The 25,440-nt window shown below is 37.2% G+C and overlaps 2 protein-coding genes across 2 annotated transcripts in view; one reads left to right on the forward strand and one right to left on the reverse strand.

The window, feature by feature from the left end:
* The window catches only part of LOC117322634 (lysosomal-trafficking regulator-like), a 49,185-nt gene extending 31,744 nt beyond the window's left edge, over positions 1–17,441 (reverse strand). Inside the window, 15 exon segments of the mRNA XM_033877573.1 lie at positions 122–571; positions 891–1,060; positions 1,304–1,493; positions 1,821–1,992; positions 2,450–2,594; positions 3,138–3,540; positions 3,657–3,763; positions 5,623–5,689; positions 6,433–6,759; positions 7,612–7,779; positions 9,877–9,909; positions 11,896–12,587; positions 12,590–14,497; positions 14,889–14,991; positions 17,277–17,441. Of these exon segments, the coding sequence (XP_033733464.1) occupies positions 122–571; positions 891–1,060; positions 1,304–1,493; positions 1,821–1,992; positions 2,450–2,594; positions 3,138–3,540; positions 3,657–3,763; positions 5,623–5,689; positions 6,433–6,759; positions 7,612–7,779; positions 9,877–9,909; positions 11,896–12,587; positions 12,590–14,497; positions 14,889–14,991; positions 17,277–17,441 (5,100 nt within the window).
* A 4,412-nt stretch (positions 17,442–21,853) lies between these two features.
* LOC117322635 (circumsporozoite protein-like) lies at positions 21,854–24,691 on the forward strand. The gene is made up of 2 exons (XM_033877574.1): positions 21,854–21,898; positions 24,056–24,691. The coding sequence occupies exons 1-2, from the start codon at positions 21,854–21,856 to the stop codon at positions 24,689–24,691; spliced, it is 681 nt and encodes a 226-aa protein (XP_033733465.1).
* The last annotated feature ends 749 nt before the right edge of the window (positions 24,692–25,440 follow it).

Below are 25,440 nucleotides of genomic sequence, written 5' to 3' on the forward strand. Positions count from 1 at the left end.
GCAATTGGAATCAAAATTCTAGCCTTGTACCTTCAGTAAGCATTACTTTGATTCAGCACACATGATATTCTACATCATGCAAAATGTGACCAAACAGATAAATGATAAGGTGTGAGGTTACCTTCAGGGTGTGGTAGCCCACATGACTGTGAGAGCTGGTCAGGACCTTCGTAAGGAGCTGGTGACCAGAGCAGGCCATGTAGTCTCGCCCTATGTATGATGAATGGTTGACAAAGGCGAATAACAGCTGTAGGGCCTTGGACTGATACAACTCCTTGTTAGAGTACTTCTCATCTTTATCCTCGTATACCTTAGCAACCAGGAACAAAATAGCAGATGCTCCTCCAACTTCCTCGAGGGCCTTCTCCAGTATGTAATTCGTGTGAGGAGTTATCTCCCCTTGGGCTTCAGTTGAGATGTTGTTTGGTTGCTGGGACAGCAGGCTTGTGGTGACACCAGTCAATCCCAGGTTGGTTATAATGGCGGCGGAGTCTTCAGTTGTGGGACCAAATGTTGAGTAGTAACCCATCTTGTCAGAGTTCCATGCATTGTATGAAAGCACTAAGTTTGACTACAAAAGAAAAAAATTTGGACAATAATTAAATTGTCAAAAAAAAAAAAAAAAAATCTAATACATTTTTTGTATATACATGTACAATATTACAACCAGACAAGGATAAAATGGATTGGAAGTTGTCAATTCACATGTTTGTAGCTGCAGACTCTGTATCAAGCAGCTTTATAATATAATTCATTTTATTGCTTCACATAATTTTGAGATTCAGAGAAATTTCTTCCTTAATTTGATTTTAATATTTGGAGTAATTTTTAATCAAAGTAAATATACAAATTCAAAGAAACTTACTCTGAGACTGTCAAGGTCATCATCTTTGAGTCCTACCAGGGTATCCATGGAGACACCCTCCACTGGCAACAGTAGCCTTGGAGAGCCGAGGAGGGTAGGACCGTCCGACCCCAGTACTATCACACTTACTCAGGGTGTGGCAGCTTGGCCCGAGCGTGTACAAGTGCAGACATTCCTCCTCTCCAACACAACAACCTGGGGTTAATTCAAAGAAAGGTTTATCTCTTAATTTTCACTGATAACTATGAACAACATTTTTAAGATTCTTTATATTTTTAGATATTTTATTTAAACAATCTATAAAGACCATACATCTTGCTGAGGGCAAGGTTACAGAAATTATAGATTCTATCCTTATTTTAATTCAATAAACTAGTGTCAAGGTCACAGCAATGTCAATCATAATTAAACTGTATCAACCAAAATTCTGACTGTTACCTCGAAAGAGCATAAAGGATGCCAGGGACCAAGAGGCCAGTGGGGCTGTCTCTGACATCTCATCTAACAAATGTCCAAGACAAACTGTCAAAAAGTGGGTATCACTGTGGGCATGTTTCCTAGGTGATGGTGCCATCTGGTGTTGGAGCCACAGTGTGTGTGTCCTACAGCCGTCCAAGGTCAAGGTCACCTGTACACGTTAGTACAAAGAATCATAAAATATAGAATTAATCTTAAACGTATCCTTCCACAATTAACAAGACATGTTAAATAGCTATAGTTTAATTTAGATAAAATACAACTTACTGATATTATCTGTTAAAGGCCAGATTTTATTTGTGGAAAATTAGGGACAGTGGGACAATTTTGTTTATAAGAAATGTGTAGCTGTGTTACAAACATACATAACATCTGCTTAACTAGCTAATAAAGCCGATTTTTCAGACAGACTTTCTTCAAACCATTATTATATTCTACCATCAAAGGTCATGCGCTGACCTTTCTGTTCTGGCCATACCTTGCCTTTCAACATTTCACGTGTTGGGATGGTGTCATCGTTGCTCAGTTCTTTGTCATGTTCTTCACTGTAATTGACCACTAGATGGTGCCACTGTTCAAGATGGAGGCAATCCTTACACACAGCCTCCTTCTGTGTCGGTCCAGTGATCTGGATTGTTGCTGATGTGATTCTATTTTAACAAATAAACAGCTTATCTAGATCTTATATTTACAACCAATTACTGAGTGGTAGCCAAACAATTTAAACAACATGAATGAAAAGTGTCTTCTTTTTAAATACAATTGTAGTAACATTGGGTTCTATCAACACAAAATTGCTATGAAAAACTGATTTGTCAAATAATACACACAAAATTTCTGTACTTCATTTCTCTATATGGAAACTTTCCTACAGTACAACCAAGCTACAGGTGGTAATTGCTATTATTATAAAATCATATTTTTCACACTCTCTGATTAGCTAAAATAGCGTCATGTGATTTCCGATAAAAAGTCATATTGACAGGCCGATATTTTTTTCGGGTTAATAAAACCATGTATCAACCTTATCCAAAGTCTATAATTGTATATTATCTATAACCAGCTCTATAATTGTATATTATCTATAACCAGCTCTATAATGCCTACCTGAACAGGAGACTCCTACTGGATATATTCACCCATATCTCCAACAACTTGTCCTCATTGCCAATGGATACAACATGTAGGAGGTTTTTTGAGGCCAGCGGTTCAGACTGACTTCTATGTGTAATTGTGTCAGACAATTGTCCACCTATAATTATGATACAATACTATTGTTTTACCTACAGTTCTCTACCATTGAGCTGACATATGAACTATGTTAACAAGAAACATTACAAGTATTTTTGTATTGTAATTTAAAACAATGTTGGAAGGCAAGTGTATACCTTCCCGCCAATTCTTTGCATCATGGAAATATATTACTTGGAGGAATTGGAGGAAGCTAATATGTAAAATGAGAAAATTTTCTGCTACTTGTAAATAAATGAATTACAGTAATATTAAAAAGCTTAGGATTAAAGTTTTGGGAGGGCTTATTTTTTAACCACTTTTAACATTGGTGGTTCTGTAAGAATTATGAAGGGGGCTTATAATCATTTGAGGGCAGGGGCTTATTTGGCAGGCAGGGGGGTTATTTGTGGAAAGGGGTAATTTGCAGATAAATATGGTAGTCAGTATGATGGCGTTTCCTAAATGTGTCAGAGGCAGTTTGTACTAGATATTAAAAAACAGACTTTATCAGCTTCAAACTTTAAACAGAATAATAACAGCAGTTGTTGCTTTAAAACCGTACCTTCGAGTGAGCTGGAATAGTCTTGACCCTTGGCAGGCCATGTATGACCCTGGGTCTGGATGGCACTGTCAGATATTTGCAGCCACATTGCCACACTGAACCCCTCTATCCCAGGAGGCCAGACCAGGCCGCCATGTACCTCCTGGGTGATGGTCGCTAACTGCCACGGCTCTTGTTTTAAACTAATGTCAACAATATCACCAATGTCCTTGAAGGCAATATCAGCATCTTCCACCTCAGTTGAAAATGCAAACTTAGGCACAGCTGATCTCTGTGGAGTCTGTGATTTCGTCTTTTTCTTCCCCTCCTTGACCTTCTTTCTCCTGCAGGGGAAGGTCACAGAATGGTAAGGCATGGTCCGCGAGTTCTCCACTATAGACAGCAAGGTGGACACTACAAGATTCTGTCAAATGCAAAAGCAAGACATAAATTACTACGTGATGGGGTTGATAAAACAGTTTTATTGTAGGTAGAAAGTATATAGGTTGATAAAACTGACATTCCCAGTATTTTACAGACCTGTGGTATCCCAGGATGCTGCAGCAGACAGATGATCCTCTGGAGTTCCTGGGCTGTCAGTCGGTGCTGTGCCAGCAGCTGTATCAGGGACATCAGGGCCTTTTGTACTACAACCAGAGTGGGTATACAGGGTCAAAATTGTACTACAACCAGAGAGGGTATATAGTGTCAAAATTACACACTTATAGTACTAAAACCAGGGTTGGTATACAGTGTCAAAATTACACACTAATAGTACTACAACCAGAGTGGGTACACAGTGTCAAAATTATACACTAATTGTATTACAACCAGAGAGGGTATACAGTGTCAAAATTACACACTTATAGTACTACAACCAGAGTGGGTATACAGTGTCAAAATTATACACTGATAGTACTACAACCAGAGTGGGTACACAGTGTCAAAATTACACACTAATAGTACTACAACCAGAGTCGGTATACAGTGTCAAAATTATACACTAATAGTACCACAACCAGAGTGGGTACACAGTGTCAAAATTACACACTAATAGTACTACAACCAGAGTGGGTATACAGTATCAAAATTACACACTAATAGTACTACAACCAGAGTGGGTATACAGTGTCAATATTATACACTAATAGTACTACAACCAGAGTGGGTATACAGTGTCAAAATTACACACTAATAGTACTACAACCAGAGCGGGTATACAGTGTCAAAATTACACACTAATAGTACTACAACCAGAGTAGGTATACAGTGTCAAAATTATACACTAATAGTACTACAACCAGAGTGGGTATACAGTGTCAAAATTACACACTAATAGTACTACAACCAGAGTGGGTATACAGTGTCAAAATTATACACTAATAGTACTACAACCAGAGTGGGTATACAGTGTCAAAATTACACACTAATAGTACTACAACCAGAGTGGGTATACAGTGTCAAAATTATACACTAATAGTACTACAACCAGAGTAGGTATACAGTGTCAAAATTATACACTAATAGTACTACAACCAGAGTGGGTATACAGTGTCAAAATTATACACTAATAGTACTACAACCAGAGTGGGTATACAGTGTCAAAATTATACACTAATAGTACTACAACCAGAGTGGGTATACAGTGTCAAAATTATACACTAATAGTACTACAACCAGAGTAGGTATACAGTGTCAAAATTATACACTAATAGTACTACAACCAGAGTGGGTATACAGTGTCAAAATTATACACTAATAGTACTACAACCAGAGTGGGTATACAGTGTCAAAATTACACACTAATAGTACTACAACCAGAGTGGGTATACAGTGTCAAAATTATACACTAATAGTACTACAACCAGAGTGGGTATACAGTGTCAAAATTACACACTAATAGTACTACAACCAGAGTGGGTATACAGTGTCAAAATTATACACTAATAGTACTACAACCAGAGTGGGTATACAGTGTCAAAATTATACACTAATAGTACTACAACAAGGATAGACAGTAGCACAACTACTACAATGTCACACTGAACCAATTTATCCCAGGAGGCCATCAATTATCAATTATGGACATTTGGTGAGGTCAGTATGGTAATATACCAACCTGGTAGACCCTAAGTTCAAGGTCAGTAGATACAAGACACTAATACATTGTAGGTCATACTAATACAATGATTATGTATTGTTAACACTACATACTTACACAACTTACTAATACAACCATTTCAGCATTAAACTACCTTTTGACATTTATATTTAATATAAATGACAGTTTTGCAGGCAATCATTGTATATTCCATGCTAGTGTCACAGCGCAAAAGCAGTCAAATTTGCCCTAAAAGTCACCTATATTCTGTAGTCATAAAGGCAAACTGTTTGAGTTTTCAATGTAGCATATCACCTATATAAATGCACCCTTAGATGGCCTTTATAGACAGGTTTTACATAAATAAATTATGATTTAGAAACTTTATAACACATCTTAACTTACCTGATTCTGAAGTTGTCTTTGATATCAATTCTTCCCAGAATCCTTCCAAAATGTCATGCAGCAGACCCTGGTAGACATTAGAAATATATGTTACAAGTACCAGCCCAGTCCCTTACATTTATTGCATTTCAAGAAGTTTTATCGAAATTGCTTTATTTGTACATAGAAGTAAGAAACTTTATAGTGGACATATAAGTTACTGACAAGTATATACATAAAAAAGTTTTTCTGTGTATTGGAACTAGAATTTTTGAAGAGAGTGAAAATTCTCTTCATATAATGATGACAAAAATTGCTAATATAAAGTAAGCTTTCAATTTATCAAGGACTGCCTAGACTTGCATGAAACACAACTCCTGTTACAAAAGCTGTTGCAAATTGTCAAAGTTCGTAGAAAGAATTCCCAATTTTTACAGAAAAAATTTATCAGAACAATTACTTTCATAAATATTAAAAGCTCAAAAGAGAAAATCTTTCTTTTTAAAGAAGACATGTCAGCTTTTGTAAAACAAGAACAATATGAATGCATTATTCACAACTTGCTATTGTTACAGTTAACATGTTATAAAGGACACCTCTATATAAAGGACACTTGTGTATAAAGGACAAACTCATCAGAACCACTCCTTCCAATTTAATAAGCCTCTGTATAAAGAACACCTGTCTATCAAGGACACTTTTGGTATGTCCCTTTGGTGTTCTTTATACTGTTGTTTTGACTGTATATATAATAGACAGGTTTGACTGTATATATAATAGACAGGTTTGACTGTATATATAATAGACAGGTTTGACTGTATATATAATCACCTCCTCACAAACTGCCAACACGGCCACATGGTTAGCACCAAGTGTCTGTAGAAGTTTTACAAGGACATCAGCCAGAATCTCGCGTCCATCTCCCTGTCTCTGTGAGGCCACTAAAAGGTTGACTACAAGTCGGAAAATGGCCGGGTAGTACTCTCGTCGTACTTGTTGGTCGACAACACCAGTCTTCTGTAGATCGTCCACAGACATCACCTCAGTGTCAGCGTCATACCCTCGCTCTGTTGACCCGTGGTGTTCAAGGTCATCATCACTGTGGTTTTGTAACATCTGTCTAACATCATCATCTTCTATGTGGTCTTCCTTAACATACTGCCATCAAAACAAATGTGACACATTTTAACTAAAGGGACATAACTCCTTCACATTACCAAAGCAGATGTAATGTTAATATAAGTAAATTGACATATAGTTTCATCACATTATCAATTGTTAAAGCAGATGTAGTGTTGATTAAAGGGACACAACTCCTTCACATTATCAAAGCAGGGGCCTGTTCGTTTATGCAAACAAACCTGTCCGTCAGTTTTTAAATGTAATATTTCAAACATATTTCTTGACGGACCTGTAGATGTTAATACAGGTTTTAGAAGTCTTTGTCAAGGCTCATCTGAAAACAATGTAAAATCGCCAGGTCCGTCTTTTTTTAATAAACGAACAACACCAGTACAACTGGTGGTCCAGATGTAATGTTGAGTAAAGGGACACAACATTAACTCCTTCACAACAACATACAAGATGTAGAGTGTGTTTGGTTATAGAACATAAATCTGTGCTCACCCTTACTCTCATTATGATAATAATGAAATGGATTCCTTATTTGCGGAAGAAAATAGGTCTCTTTTTGCTACATATATATGCAGAAAGCTTTTCCTTCTTGAAACATGTTTGAAAACTTCCATTTCCGTGTGCTGAAAATATCTTAGCTTCATTAGCAACTTTAGAGATAGTTTTGGAGACTTACTTAACGAACCACTTTTAACAATTAGAACTAGTTTTTTTATATCAATGTCTCATGTCTCAAAAGTATAAAAAATAAAAATTTCCAGATGAAGTTAATAACTTTTGATCATCATCCTTTTTTTCAGGTGAGTTTTATTCTATAAATTGAGCAGTATTTCAGAAAACTAAAGAATCTGATCAATTAATCAGACAGTCACTTACTATGTGAGATAAGTTCATGGACTGTGATATGTCCAAGACGCTGGACTTTTTTGGCATGGCAGAGGACAGGATAATGTCAAAGAGCATTTTGAGTTTACAGACGGGGAGCCCAGCACATCCGAGAAACGCAGCATTAACTTTCTGCCAGATCCTCTCCTCAACATGTCTCTGTAATATCAGCAAATAAGGCCAAATAAATAAATTATCTGTTTATCTTTAAAACAGAGTGACACAATAAGGCAAAGCTTTGGTAGACAAAATATTTCCATTTGGATAATTACCTTAAATAGATAATAATGTTTTACTAAGGGAAAAGGAAACCTGGGTTAAACGGAAGTTTGGTTTTTTCTAGTCTTACATGTACCAGCCAAAAGTGAATTTAACATTTTAGAATGTTGTTTTATTGAAATCAAAAACTTGCCACTGACATATGTATGTAAACATTATTCAAAATCCAATGTATAACAATGGTAATCTGGCAATAATGAAAACAACAGGGAGTATCTTTATACAAAACTATATACATGTATAAATATATGGAGACTAGTAGATGAATTACAACACACATGCGAATTTAGCAGGATAGGATGATGGTTCTAGGAGAATTTCTCCAACTGGAGATTTTCTCCTATGGTAATTATATACATATCAAACTAGTCAAAGTTAATGTAATACTTTTGCTGGTACATGTACATATGTAACTACATCTAGTACTAACAATAATGGCTCATGCATGCAGTATGTAACATATTTTAGGTGGAACGAAATAATTACTTAACACCTTCACCACTAATCTACAGCTATTGACTTTTCTTTACTTCCAATGACAGCTGTATTGTAAAATTCTATAGGATGACAATTTATCATTAATATCACCACAATATACTACAGTTATTTTGATGGTTCTTAACTACCACTGAGCTGTAATGTAAAATTGTAGAAAAAAAAGTGTCATTAACATCACCACAATATACTACAGTTATATAGATGGTTCTTAACTACCACAAGCTGTAAAATTGTAGAGAAAAAAAAAGTCTTGTAAAACTAGAGATGAAGTATGCTGGTCCAATCACCACTTTACTACCACTGAGCTGTAATGTAGAACTCTAGAGATGAAGTATGCTATAGTTCCATCATCCACTTTACTACAGCTACAAAAGATTCTTAACATCAATTGGCTGTTGATATAAAAATGTCTAGAGAAAATGAATCTGAAAATATCATCACTACCCATTTAAAGTAACAAACAATTCTAGATCTTTATAACCACTGGCAACTGTAATGCATATGACAGAACTACTGTGTCAAGATAAAAGTTATACAGTTATTGATGGTTCTTAACTATAAATGATGGCTGTACATGTAAAGATAGAGGAAAGATGAACTACAACTGATGGCTATAATGATAGAAATATAAGCTTAACTACAATTGATGGCTGTAATATGATAGAGATAAGGTTAACTACAACTAATGGCTGTTATACAGGCTGTCTAGCACTTTTTGACAAAAAAAGGGGGTGTGTCATTTTTTACTGATAGAATTTTTAGGGCTGATTTGGGGCTAAAGTTCCTTATTTTATGACTAAATTATGGCAGATTTAGACATTTAAATGGACTAACTTTAGAAATTTGACAATAAATAAACTCACAAATAATACTTTAAGCAAATTTAAAGAAGGGTGTCTTCAGAGTTCCATTGTCACAGCTATTATTGGCTATAATCTTACTAGTCACATCATTGTTACATAGTCAGAACCAATAAACAAGCTTGACACATTGGATCCACTGGTCAACTGCCTTTCAGTGTATAATCTGAATAAGAACTGAAAACTGCATTAAGACACATTAAGTCTGAATGCATTTTCAAAGTTGCTTGAGTAGACACAAGGTATATAAAAATAGGAATTAACATGAACAAATTAGGCCTTTTTTAGGATTTCCCAGCAAAACTAAAATAAAATAGGATTCTTTTTTAAGGAATTTTAGAGCTGCTGCATGGACAGCCTGTTATGTTACCAAAATGAGAAAAAAGTTCTACAGTTGTCAATGGTTCTTACCTACCACTGAGAGCTGTATCAATGGTTCTTACCTACCACTGAGAGCTGTATCAATGGTTCTTACCTACCATTGATGGCTGTAATGTAAAAGTCTAAAGAAGTATGTGCCAATCACCAATATACTAATAGCTGTTACTACCACTGCTGAGTGAAAAAAGGTTTAAAAAAGTTACAAGTCTACAGAGAGAACGAGTCTACCATTAATTACCTCTTCACAGTCTGTCTCATCTTCTACCTCCGACTGTAATCGCAGCCACAATGGAGTTTAAAACAAACAATAACGTTTACTAGATCATCTTATTGGTTAATATTTAATCAAAGTCAAGGAAAGACTGATGATGGATTCTTTTGATAATCAGTTTAATACCTTCATAGCAGTCAGATCTAGAGTCAATGGAGAATGGAGAATGGCTTTGACTGGATAGTATTTAACAATTTGGTAAACACATCTATATATAGTTTGGGTAACATCGTTAGCTTAAATTTTCATACCATAATTAGGATTTTAAACAGAAATACTTTATGTCTTAGTTTCACTGTTGATTCCGTTATAAATGTATTATTTAGTAGGTGGCCATGGGTCTATAGTATTGTATAAATTATGAAGAGAAATAACAACATACAACATATGTTTTAGATATGGTATGAACAGATACGATTAGTAGATTGATATTTATATATAGGAGCAGAGTACAGGGCCTGTTTTCACTGACCAGTTACTCGGACGATGATCATGACCACTACCCAAATCTCGGACCATGACCATTACCTAAATCTCGGATGATGACCACTACCCAAATCTCACTATCTGACCTTGATCACTATATCAGTACCTGACATTGACCCAATGAACTTGACAATGACCACTAATATAACTCGGTCACTATTTCTGACATAGACAAATAACTTTTAATATTGACTGTACTTTACTCATTGTTAAGTTATCGTGATCGATTTATGAAATAGATGATCGGGGTATACATATGTTCAAGTATATATTGTGTCGTGTACTATAAGGTAAAGCGTCCCATAGCTGAAGTAGTATACCCACAAAATAGCATTTTCTTCCCATATACAATACATTTTTAGATATAACTTGCAGAAATGGGACTGCAATTTATATCTACATACCGTAGATTTCAAATGGATGTGACTTGAGTTATCCTCAAATCAAATAAGTCCCCTCCCCTTGTGTAAAAGTTTAGTACCAAAGTTATCCTCAAATATTCCCTTCCTTTAGTGTGAAAATTTGCGATTAAAGATTTGTGGAATATTTATTTGTGAATCACTTTTAGTGAACTATTTTGAAATTGATGTTTCTGTAAAAATGAAGAGGGGGGCTTTTTTGTGGGCAGTGGCTTATATGCAGATAAATATATGGGAATTATATATACCTACATAAAGTGTTATCATCATATAATATCAAGATCAATGTACAGTTATTACAACCTATAAAAAACTGTTTATCTCGAACCCAAAAGAGAAGGCTATATAAAGCTCATGTTTATCAATGTTAAAATAAGTTATCAATATCAAACAAATGGCTAAACTTTGTATACAGGACTTTGTGATTGTACCACACTCAGCATATGTGTTTACCATATATTCTCAAATAAGCCCCCTCCCTTAGTACAAAAGTTTAGTATGAATATTTTGGGCGGGCATATTTGTGAATTACCTTTAGCATATTATCTTAAACGTGATGATTGTGTAAGGCTTTGTGAACAGGGGCTTATTTGTGAATAAATACACTAATATTATCTTGTATACTGTAAACACATATTTTAGAGGTAATCTTATTTTACCGTTTTTCGTGCTCGAAGCATTGGGCTAAATTATGATTGCACTAATTGTAGTTTACCTACATTGGTTTCTATGGTAATCATTGTTGTGCACTAATTCATCATTCTGCTAATCTGTTTTAATTTGGTTTTGTGCTAAAATTTTAGTGCATCAAATTAAGTACAGTATTGCAAATATGTAACCCGTTTACCAAACAAGAGATGTCTTTACCAAATATTATGAACACTGGTATGTTTTTTTGTCAGCTGTTGTTCTAAATCATTGAAATGTGAGCTTACAATTCATAGTTGTTACTTTTCTTTGACCTTGTGAACAAAGCTAGCCCTTTATAGGGCATTTGCAGCAATGTTTGCAGGAATTTACTAATACAGAGTAAAAAAATATTCTTGAAGCAATTGGCTACTGTATCATGTAGGATTCTTACCTGATGTCCTGTGTTCTTGTAACAGGCACTACACACAATGAGAAGAGCTTTTAGTAGGGATAACCACATGAAGCACCCCACAGGAGGCATAACTCTACCCACTCCAATGGACTCCTGGCCAGAATCTTCTGATGTATCTGACGGCAGTTCACAGTTTGGTGAATACATCTGCTTTAGTATCACCATCAGTGTATCCTCTGCAATGCTCAGAGAGTCTGAATCCTTGAAATGTGACACAAACTTATCACTGTTAATGCAAAGCTTGCTACAGGTTTCCCACATATCCACCATCAGGGCCAGGTTTCTAAGGCATACACTTGAACCCTCGGTTACCCCTGACAACCTATGCCTGACGGGGCAGCATCCCGGCCAAAGTGACTTCTCACTAATATCTCCCTTTGTTTTCACAGCTAGACCATCAATAAACGCTTTTATGACCATGCCACCTTTAAGATCATCGCTGTCTGTCGTTTCACATTCGTTGCACTTAAGTCGATTCTCATCTAAAAGAACTAATGCTTCAAACACTTTAAGGGCTGGCTCCCGAAGACCATCATCTTCCAGGATGCCACAGATCTGCCCTAGCCCTCGCTTGGTGAGAAATACCTTCAGCACAGAGTCCACTTGAAGAAGGTAAGGTAGGGCTGAGAGACAGTGTACTTTGGTTGCCAGGGAAAGCTGAATCCCTCTCCTTCCTCTGACGAGCTCTGCGGCATCTTTCCCCAAGTCCCAATAAATGATCTGAATGCTGGAAGATATACTCTGAAGAAGATTTCCTCCTTGAGATCAGGTTTAGCACTTAGTACCAGTATCTGAAGATGTTTGGCTGTCAATTCACCGAGATGAACATTTGAGGAAAACAACAAAGCTCGAAAAGACTCAATTGATGACCAACGTGATGCTGGTTCTGAAAATTGGGACAAACTTTTTCTTGATACATCTCTGCTTGAAAAACCACTGTCAATATTTGCAGGAAATGTCTCATCTTCTTTTTGTGTTTTAGAGTCAGAATGAGAATGATTTGAGTACGTCTGGCAGAATTGAGAACTACAGTACCCTGACTTACCTATACCTTTCATACTGTCTATCCCACCTAGGTACGGAGAAAGGATAATCTTGTTGAGTGTTTCCAGAGCATAACTCTGGATGGCCGGGGAAAAGGCACTTACACTTCCAGTTACACAAGACACGATGGATTCCAGCGGTACACAGCAACACATGGATGAAAGGTGTAGTGTGCTCAGCACATCGATCTGGGACACCTTGGACTGTATACCGGGTAAAACAGACAACAGAAAGGAGCACCAGGAAGCGACTAGACAAACTCCACTGGAATTAGAAGGATCAGGTAAGGTTGTTGTGGAGTGTATCGAGTGATCTACCTCCGTTTCCGACTTCAGTGTGAGCCGTTGGCCCAGAATGTCGTGGTGATGGTCAAAATAGGAACCATAGTAACACTTCTGATGTTTTCGTTTCAGACAGGATACCGAGTGAATGTAATTGACCTTGACAGACTTCAAGGTGTTGAGGAAACAACTGATGACTTTCACTGGTTCTACATCAATACAGTCTATCAGACAAGACTCTTTGGTCTTACTACACTGTTGTAGGTCATATTCTTTAATTACACATTCTAAGAAGCTAAATCCCTGGCCTTGTCCAAAATCTTCTACTAGTTCAACAGCATTTTTAACATACACAAGATTAAAGGGCAAGTTCTGGAATATCATGTCAAAACACAGGAGTAAGCCGACGTTTATCTCTGAAAACAAACAGAACTCCTGGTCAACAGCATGTACGCTCGTAGACTCCGATTTATTCTGGTTTGTCCTGGATAGCTGGATTTTAATTTCTTGGAAGTGATGGACCTGTTGTGCCACATCCAATAGGACTGATGTGACCTTATGACCCAGGATGACCCCAACACCATTTTGCTGCGTAGATATGACTCCACATAACGACAGAACAACTCGTAACAACTGTCGCTGATAGAATATACTGTCGTCTTTCTTCCAAGAAGACGCTAGCAACTCATCCACTTCACCGGTAGTGGAGGGATACATGCCAGTCAGATGATGTAACAAGTGTGGCAAGATGGATGGTGATATGACCTTGATCAATGACACTTGGTCCAAGTCAAGCAAACACAAACTTTGAATAAGGTTGAGTATTAGACTGCATAGATCCTGAATACAACAATGTTTGGGGTCTTTCTTGACTTCTGTCAGCATGGCATAAATTTCTTGTTCATTTTCTTCAATCATGGAATCCTGACGGGAATAATTCTCCTGGAGCCGTGACCCTGACATTAGACATCTTCTTATCAGCCTCTTGTTCCGTCTTATCCTCGGTGCCTGGTCTTCATTTGAATTGTTACTGCCTTCATCTTGATCAGACGTTTCTTCTGTCTGGTTTTTATGGGCCTGTTTCCTGAGTTTTCTGTCGGACTTGTTGCTATGACGATTCCGGACCTGCTGGTGTTTAGGGATAGCCTTGTCCCTGGTCTGGGAGGATTTCTGCCATTTATAGGACATCTCCAGTTGGGAAAATACATTCCCTACAGGTGGCAGAAAATGACTCGAAGACTTGGACGTAAGCATATCTGAAAACCAGCAACACCAATGATTTAATTGTTATGTTCAAATCAAGACAGGATGAGATTTCTTTCTAGACAGTTGTCTCAATATTTACAATGACATAAGCACGTTATGCTTAATTGAATAGCTAGTAGTTTTCAGTAACTAATTTCAATCAGTCTGTGCTAAATGTTTTCTATCATTTGACACTCTTCCCTATAACTAGGATTATTAAAAGAAAGTTCAGGACTTTTGTGACAACAGAACTGACATGTTGATAAAAATTCATTTTGATACCTGTCATCGATATCAAATACAAGTTAAAGTCCAAGAATGCTAATAACTTAAAGGTTTAATCATGAGAGAAACAAAAAGCTAGAGAGACTAGAATAAACATGTACATGTATGGTGACTTACCAGCCTTAGTTTCCCCCGGGAGGATGGTGTCCTCTTTGAAACGCAGACAAAATGGGAGGAGGTTGACCAGCAGGTTACTGAAGTCCCGACCTACTGACAGTCCCTGTGTGTGAGAGAACGGTAGAATTACTGGAAACGTTCTATATAAAAATGATTTAATTCATAATAAGTGCATTGCTTGTATACCATTCTGTCCAGTAACTCAGAAAAAAACCTACACATTTTGGTATCAAGTTCATGTATAACCAATTATTGCAAAGCTCAACAACTTATAGGCACTATATAAACGTGAGTACTGTGCATGTAATACAATATGAACCTGTCCAATGACACTGGTTCTTGATTCTTGATAAGTGTTCCAGGTAAGTCCTGCTTATTGATGAGTAGGAGGAGTAGCCAGTCTCTTCCTCTCTCCAGGTGCCCTGCAGGTAGGGCATAAGAATTGTACCTGCTGCCCCAATTGCATGATTGTAAGAGGCGACTAACTTTGGGATCTTATCTTTTCTCTTCTTTCTGAACAACTTTTTTCTTCCTACTGTCTCCCTTGACAATGCCTCACTTTTGGTCTTCAGTTGAGCATTCGCCCCTGTGAGGAAGGCTTTGGGTTCTGTCCCCTGGCCGAGACATACCAGAGTCTTTAAATATGGTAGTTGCCACTCCTGCTTAGCGCTCAGCATATTAGGAGTGGGATGACTGGTTCGCCCGTTGTCAGTATAATGTGATCGGGTAGGGCGTGCTGCTGGGTGTCTTCGGCAGTACCCTTCAGTGAGGTAGCACTATAAATCGGCAAAAGTTCCGGCCTATCACAAGGAGACTTAACACGAACATACCGCAACCTCCCAAAACACACATACACTCACCTCACGCATGCATGTCGCACGCACGGGAGGCCGTCCTTAAATGACCTTAGCTGTTAATAGGACGTTAAACAAAATAAACCAAACCAAACCTCTCCAGGTAGTTCTGTAGGGATATATACATACCTGTACTCCATGTTTACTGATGAGTAGGAGGAGTAGCCAGCCTCTTCCTCTCTCCAGGTAGTTCTGTAGGGATATATACATACCTGTACTCCATGTTTACTGATGAGTAGGAGGAGTAGCCAGCCTCTTCCTCTCTCCAGGTAGTTCTGTAGGGATATATACATACCTGTACTCCATGTTTACTGATGAGTAGGAGGAGTAGCCAGCCTCTTCCTCTCTCCAGGTAGTTCTGTAGGGATATATACATACCTGTACTCCATGTTTACTGATGAGTAGGAGGAGTAGCCAGCCTCTTCCTCTCTCCAGGTAGTTCTGTAGGGATATATACATACCTGTACTCCATGTTTACTGATGAGTAGGAGTTCTGTAGGGATATATACATACCTGTACTCCATGTTTACTGATGAGTAGGAGGAGTAGCCAGCCTCTTCCTCTCTCCAGGTAGTTCTGTAGGGATATATACATACCTGTACTCCATGTTTACTGATGAGTAGGAGGAGTAGTCAGCCTCTTCCTCTCTCCAGGTAGTTCTGTAGGGATATATACATACCTGTACTCCATGTTTACTGATGAGTAGGAGGAGTAGCCAGCCTCTTCCTCTCTCCAGGTAGTTCTGTAGGGATATATACATACCTGTACTCCATGTTTACTGATGAGTAGGAGTTCTGTAGGGATATATACATATCTGTACTCCGTGTTTACTGATGAGTAGGAGGAGTAGCCAGCCTCTTCCTCTCTCCAGGTAGTTCTGTAGGGATATATACATACCTGTACTCCATGTTTACTGATGAGTAGGAGTTCTGTAGGGATATATACATACCTGTACTCCATGTTTACTGATGAGTAGGAGGAGTAGCCAGCCTCTTCCTCTCTCCAGATAGTTCTGTAAGGAGGGGATATATACATACCTGTACTCCATGTTTACTGATGAGTAGGAGGAGTAGCCAGCCTCTTCCTCTCTCCAGGTAGTTCTGTAGGGATATATACATACCTGTACTCCATGTTTACTGATGAGTGGGAAGAGTAGCCAGCCTCTTCCTCTCTCCAGGTAGTTCTGTAGGGATATATACATACCTGTACTCCATGTTTACTGATGAGTAGGAGGAGTAGCCAGCCTCTTCCTCTCTCCAGGTAGTTCTGTAGGGATATATACATACCTGTACTCCATGTTTACTGATGAGTGGGAAGAGTAGCCAGCCTCTTCCTCTCTCCAGGTAGTTCTGTAGGGATATATACATACCTGTACTCCATGTTTACTGATGAGTAGGAGGAGTAGCCAGCCTCTTCCTCTCCCAGGTAGTTCTGTAGGGATATATACATACCTGTACTCCATGTTTACTGATGAGTAGGAGGAGTAGCCAGCCTCTTCCTCTCTCCAGGTAGTTCTGTAGGGATATATACATACCTGTACTCCATGTTTACTGATGAGTAGGAGGAGTAGCCAGCCTCTTCCTCTCTCCAGGTAGTTCTGTAGGGCAGCTGGATCATCATCATCATCATCCTCAATATTGGACACTTTGATGATGTCATTCATGAACTCCTGACAGAGGGAGTTCACCACACTTCTCATCTCACTGTAAATACAACAACAACAACATGAATTTCCTGTTAATGACTAAATATTTGCTAATGCTGTGCCTGGTCTTATGTGGTCTTTATCACAAATTGTAATCATCTAAAGGAAGTGGTTTTAAAGCAGTTTTAATTTATTGCTTTTAAGTGTCAAAATAACTATAAAATTTTATGTAAAGAATGTGGTGATTTTTCTTATATCAGGAACTCATTCAGCATTATATATATAAGTACATACGTGAATGTTAAGTGTATAATTAAGAGCCTTAGTCATACAACCACAGCTGTATACTTCTAAGTTACAGATTAATTGAACATAAATATAATTGAATATAATTAAGTGTATACAATCAGTCATTCTTCTATATATACTTCTGGTAAAGAACCATAATGATCTTAATTATCATATGTAGCATCATGATGTTCATATACAAATGTAATGCAATCGCAGGTACATATCAATCTAGGTTTTGGTACAGAACCTTAGATGTATGATGAAATGTTTCAATCACTCTGACCCTTTTAGGCTGCACGCATCAACCTCTTGGGGTCAGTCAAGGCTAACATGTGCATAATCATAATTGATTACAATAGAAATTCAACAAATGATAGTCAAAAATGTTATTTCCCTATACAAGCTAAAGCCTTTTTGCCCAACCCCTCATTCCTCTGGAGATTGGGGAAATATATATATATTAATTCACAACTTTTGGCTGATCTTTGGCAGCGGAATGTTTCTAAAAGATTTCATTGAAATTGGTTTAGGGATTTCTGAGAAGAAGTCAAAAATGTTAATTGTTGCGGATGCATGGACAAAAGGCGATTAGAACTGGTCACTTGAGACTTTGTCCCACAGGTGATCTGATAAAACTGAACTGTCGTATAACATAGGAAATATGACAGGAAGTTTATATCTATGTAGTTAATTTTTCGTTGTATTATATATTTCATATTGATATCAGATTAATACTGCTCAAGTCTCAGCCTAGATTTTCACCCCTAATATACTTCCCTCTATGTCAATTTATGTACATAAGTAGTCTATACGCCTTAAGGTTACAGTTTTCTTCTTTTTTTTTCTTTCTTACTTTCTGTAACTATGAAAGTGGTAACTAGAATGTCTCAAAATGCTTTTTCTGCTCATTCTTTTTCAATTAACACAACAAAACTGTTTTAACCTAACCCCTGAAAATACAACAATCTGACTAATTACAATGTTGGAAATTCCAACATCCTAGCTTCCTGTCTAATTCATGAATATAATTACACACAATTCAATATCAAATTTGTTTTGATTTGTATTTTTGGCTATCCATGCAGGTCTCAGACATTTCAGCTAAATAAGAAAATTGTACAAAAAATTCACAGAAAGAATCATATTACACTTCAAACCGTTAAGTTAAAAGGTAAAAAAATGTTTAGAAAATGTTTAGATAGCATCAAAAGTAAACAACCTGTTTGTATATAATGTACATTATGTATCATATTTACGATCTATTAAGTGTAAATTATCAAGCATTAGTATGACAGTCAGGTTGATCGGTCGTTCACACATCGTGTGTGTGGTATAGGTATGTATCACAGTAATGACCAGACTACATCCTCTCCACTGCTTGCACGAATGGTTTATACATAATACTTACACCAAACACGGTTTAACACTCTATTTTTTTTAACAAATTAAGATTTGAAATACCGTATATTTATCCTGTCCAAACAAGTTACATCACACAGGTTGTCAGACTAGACAGGTTTTACATCACACAGGGTGTCAGACTAGACAGGTTTTACATCACACATGGTGTCAGACTAGACAGGTTTTACATCACACAGGGTGTCAGACTAGACAGGTTTTACATCACACAGGATGTCAGACTAGACAGGTTTTACATCACACAGGTTGTCAGACTAGACAGGTTTTACATCACACAGGATGTCAGACTAGACAGGTTTTACATCACACAGGATGTCAGACTAGACAGGTTTTATCATAACATTGTGGTACATATTTATATATTTATCAATTTTACCGATTGAAGTAATTATATCTTGCTAGTGGTTGAACATCTAGCGGTGAAAACTATAGCCTTATTTGGAACATTACCAACAAAACTGTAACATCTGGCCATGATGGGTATAACGACATTTTCATCATCCTAACCCGTCAACAACAACAAGAAATGTTACAGAATTAACATGTTTTCTTCCTTCACTATGTTTAGTGGTACAATGTGTATTGTGAGAATACATCATGAGAATAGTAAATATCTGTCACAAATTTCCAGCTGGTAGATGGCTACACCTTTAGATTATTACATAAGCTGAACATAAAAAGGGTATAAAAATGGAAAAGACTATACATGTACATGTATCAATTAAGTTGTATTTTTACACTGCATTTAGGACTTTAACACTGCATCTATTGTTAATGAAACGTTTCTAAAACCTACATTTACCTAAAAAAAGTTAGCAAATGAAAATTCTCTGTGCTAAATCTACTTTCTGCAAATTAAAACTCCAATATGTTGCTTTAGAAATCAGTTAAAAATCATCACATTGTTATCTTTTAAAAATGTTCTACTGACAATACTGAAATTCTGCATTTACTTATACATATACACCATAAAACCCAAAGCCTACATGTACAATTGTGAGCATATTAACACACAAAAATAAGAAAAGGAAAAAAAATTACAATGTACACTGTACATGTATTCATAACAACTATATCACAGACAAGTCACTGTTGAACGGTCATAGCCCATTATATATGGTGAGAGTAATTTACTATAAGTGACCGACTACGGACAGGTATAACATAGAACCTACCTTAGTATATATAGTGAACTAGTAATCCAAATGATCTAGATACACATTTAAATGTGTCGGTCAGAGGGAAAACAAAGTCACATGATGCTTATGTCTGTTATACATATTTACATGTCATGTGCCTGTTGGCAGTCACGGTTGGTTGAACATGGCAGTTTAATTGTTGACTATCATTAGAGTATGCAGGTTTTAATATTATTTTACTAGTTCACAAAAAATACGTAATTAAATTTAGAATGTTATTGGAAAGTTTACATTAGAGTCACCCTACACTGCAAAAGAAATAAGATTAGAATTTTTTTTTTAATTTTAACTGGCGTCGTAAATCATACATACATCCTACTTATTTGTCTGTACTGTGATCTACACGATATGTAAGTAAAGTGTCACAGGATTTGATTTAATTTCCTGTAATAAAATTCTGAGTTTTAAAATCTTTTGTCAATCTACTAGATATACTAGATATATAGGTGTCAATTACCAGTATCAGTATAATGATCAATACAACTGTTAACAGATCTCGCACAGACATTTGGTTTTGTTTTTGTTTAACGTCCTATTAACAGCCAGGGTCATTTAAGGACGTGCTAGGTTTTGTAGGTGGAGGAAAGCCGGAGTACCCGGAGAAAAACCACCGGCCTACAGTCAGCACCTGGCAACTAGCTGCCCCAGGTAGGTTTCGAACTCGAAACCAAGAGGTACGTGGAGGGCTAGTGATAAAGTGTCGGGACACAACCATTTGGCCACTGCGGTCCCTACGTACAGACAAGAAGAAGATATACATTGATTATACATTGATAAGAAGAAGAAGAAGAAGAAGAAGAAGAAGAAGAAGAAGAAGAAGAAATACATGATCTGAATCTATATATATATATGTACAAATGTTATACCGCTTGGATAGCTTCGCATACATTATAGAGTCTTGTTTTAAATAATAACAATCTCTTTCTTGTTAGAAACAGAGCAGAATATATAAAATGCTTTGTACTTACATTATAGAAGTATCAGCTACTTGTACAGGTATTATCTGATATGTGCACTGGATTTAAAAAAAATAATTGTATCTTTGAAGATTATAGTAAACACAAATCGTCACATCTTCATCTGAAGATCTGTTTATCTCGTCTATTATACCTTCCTATATACAGACAAGTACTCTTCCACTAAGACAAGTCGATCTCCAGATCATAATGATGAGGTTTTTTGCATATTAGTTCATATGTGTTTGTGTACATGCAAAATCCATTATACATGACATGTACATCCGTGAAAGTGAAGAGTATCGGTCACCTAAATAGCGCAGGCAAGTATAAAGATGTGATTTTTCCTTCAGCTTAGTGGTAGGATATATATTCAACTCAGAGTGCGAGTGTTCACTAGTTTGAGTCACAGCACTTGAGGATATTTTTCCTCACTCCTTTCTATTACAAACCTGTAGCAGTACTGTAACTCCAGAACGGCACCAACGATTCATATATACTATACACAATATTTACAATGCATCACACATATATATACATGTATATATATATATCGGTGACATTAGAAATGGTTGTATCACTGATACATAGGTTGCAGATAATGAAACTCACCCAGGTTGATGATTCTCAGGTGTGTATTGCCCAGGTATGTCATCTTCATATATGAGCAATTGATGAGGTGTGACATATATGGGCTGATTTCAAACAAACAATACTGGTTATTTGTTTGTAATAACATACTCATTATTTAAACTGTTGTGTAAGTACAGATCATTTTTACAGGTTTATAATGTTTGCTTATAAAAGAGAGTGACAGTGTAAATTTTGTTATATACAATTTGTGCTAAATAGGATAAACAAAAACACTGCTTGAAAATATTGAATGCATGTATGTACATGTATTTGTAATTATATCAGTTTAATTAGGATTCTACTGGTCATTAATCACTATATATATATATACTCCAATTGTTGTATTAATTAAATTCTTAAATTTTATGGAGCAAATATTTGGTAAATATATATTTTATGGAGAATGTAGGAAATGTCCTCTAAAACTCAAAACAATTAATTCTCAAGTATCTTTGGATTGAACCACATACAATTTTTATGTCGTCATTAATAGGACAACGCTGTGGATCTCTTTCCATTGGATTTTAGAGATACATGTACTATCAGAGTACTGACACACAGGTAGACAACCTTGTGTACAGGTAGTTTTTGTTTGTGTTAAGTGTCCCAATAGAGAAACAGATGTAACAACTGGTTTGTAAATAGTGTCAGTGTACTGACACACAGGTAGATGACCTTGTGTACAGGTAGTTTTTGTTTGTGTACAGTGTACATGTCCCAATAGAGAAACAAATGTAACAACTGATTTGAAAATAGTGTCAGTGCACCGACACACAGGTAGATGACCTTGTGTACAGGTAGTTTTTGTTTGTGTACAGTGTACATGTCCCAATAGAGAAACAAATGTAACAACTGGTTTGTAAATAGTGTCAGTGCACCGACACACAGGTAGATTACCTTGTGTACAGGTAGTTTTTGTTTGTGTTCCAGTTTTAAAACAGAGGTGTGTTCAGAAATCTTGCAAGTGACAGCGTGTTCGCTTCTGAAAAAAATATGCACACATCAGCAAACGTATATATATATATGCGTATACTGACCTTTACACAGAGCAGTTTACCACCAAATCCAACATGGTGTTCAATTGAATTAAAAGATGGAGACAGTAAAAAGTGAGGACGAGAGGATCACATATGAATTGTTTGTAAAAATGAAGCCCTTATTTGTTCTGGTGGGACAAATTTTTTTAATGATTAATGATGATCATGTCATAGTAGTGAGTTTTTACTGTAATAACCAGAACGCACCTGAATTTTATAATTACACCGGAGATCGCCTTTTTAAAAGCAAGTGTGAGTACCAACTTCTGTTCAGAAAGGTTGGTATCTTGTCGCACAAGTGCTTCACATTAGCGTTTATTCTCCTGAACATCAGATGAACCCATGCCACTGGTTTGTAAATACTTTTTGTGTACAGACACACAGGTAGATGGCCCAGTTAAAACAAAACTTTACATCATAATTCACAAGTATACTTATCAACAGATTTTAAGGACTGAAACAGATAATAAATTGGTTGTTTTATCAGTTAAAGCACATCCGTTCCTCTCGTGTCATGATCACTCACCGATAACCCAAGTGCACTGAAAACAGTTATACAACTTATACAGTTTATGCAATTTGGTCAGGCTTGTGACATACATACAAATGTAGACTGCAGATCAAATTATTGTAAGATATTCCTTGTCGTATGATTTCCAAACTTAACATAAAAGTTGTCGTAATAGAATGTTGGTTCTTATAACACATATTCTTATTAATATTGATTTTGATACTGACAGAACTGAAGCTGTGTTTCAACTTCAATGCTATATGCACCAGTCGAAGGGAACATGTCCATCAGTTTTTTAAAGCTACTTTATAATTTCAGTTCATGCAATTGTAGGTTTAGACAAGTTTCTAAGGTACCCATATAAATCAGTCAAAGCATGGAATATCGGTTTTTTGTATCCCTTTATATGGCAAATGATGTTAGCCTTCATCAGTTTAAAACCAAGTGTCTGTGAGCTGTTTTTGGAAAGCTTGCAATTGGTATATATTGACTATGACAGCCAAATTTTATGTTTAGTCATAGTATTACATGTACTGTTATTGCTATATATACTTTGCAACATCTATATCAAGGAAACAGATCTCTTCAACACATCAGAGCTAGTATTCATTAAGACTCTCAGTACCAAAGTAAGGGTTGCGCCATAGCTCCGTCTTCAACATACTGGGGTATTCTTAGAGGCCCACATCCCCAAGGTAGGGGTTGTGCTATAGCTAAGTCTTCAACATACAAAGACACCCAGCCCCAAGGTAGGGGTCGGGCCATAGCTCCGTCTTCAACATACAAAGACACCCAGCCCCAAGGTAGGGGTTGGGCCATAGCTCCGTCTTCAACATACAAAGACTCCCAGCCCCAAGGTAGGGGTCGGACCATAGCTCCGTCTTCAACATACAAAGACACCCAGCCCCAAGGTAGGGGTCGGGCCATAGGAGCACCTTCAACATACAAAGACATCCAGCCCCATGGTAGGGGTCGGGCCATAGCTCCGTCTTCAACATACAAAGACACCCAGCCCCAAGGTAGGGGTCGGGCCATAGCTCCGTCTTCAACATACAAAGACACCCAGCCCCAAGGTAGGGGTCGGGCCATAGGAGCGTCTTCAACATACAAAGACATCCAGCCCCAAGGTAGGGGTCGTGCCATAGCTCCGTCTTCAACATACAAAGAATTCCAGCCCCAAGGTAGGGGTCGGGCCATAGGAGCGTCTTCAACATACAAAGACACCCAGCCCCAAGGTAGGGGTCGTGCCATAGCTTAGTCTTCAACATATTCTCAAAGACTCCCGATCCCCAAGCTTTAGGAGGGGGTCAGACATAGTTCAGCCAGTTGAGCATCGGACAATGTAGCCTCAGTTGAAGATTGGAGGTACCCGTAAGTGTTTCTACCTACATGTACTTATAGTAGGGTTGTGTCATGGGATGTTCAGATTAGTGTCCTTCGACATGACTGAATTTCTCTTGACAGCATTGGATGGACGTCTTGTATGTACGTGGTAGCGATCAACTACTACAAGGAAACTTTGTCTCAAAAAAATTCCTGGCTGTTTACAGGGCAATTAGCCAACAAGCAAACAATTCTCCAAGACTATTGAACAGAACTGCAAATTAACATAAATGTTTTAAAATTACACAGTAAGTGTACATTATCACAATAAGCCTGATTCGTTTGGTTTATTTTGTTTAACGTCCTATTAGCAGCCAGGGTCATTTAGCTGCGTGCCAGGTTTGGAGGTGGAGGAAAGCCGGAGTACCCAGAGAAAAACAATCGGCTTACGGTCAGTACCTGGCAACTGCTCCACATAGGTTTCGAACTCGCAACCCAGAGGTGGAGGGCTAGTGATAAAGTGTCGGGACACCTTAACCACTCTTCCACAGCGGCCCGCACACAATAAGCCTGATAAAAGTGATCAAATCATAATTGGAGAAATTGAAACCTCAAAGGACAACAATGTTACATATTACACTTTAAATCTGATGTTATATGTTACAAATTCAACACCATCAAATG

Source organism: Pecten maximus, chromosome 3 (assembly GCF_902652985.1).
Source record: "Pecten maximus chromosome 3, xPecMax1.1, whole genome shotgun sequence".
NCBI classification, from domain to species: domain Eukaryota; kingdom Metazoa; phylum Mollusca; class Bivalvia; order Pectinida; family Pectinidae; genus Pecten; species Pecten maximus.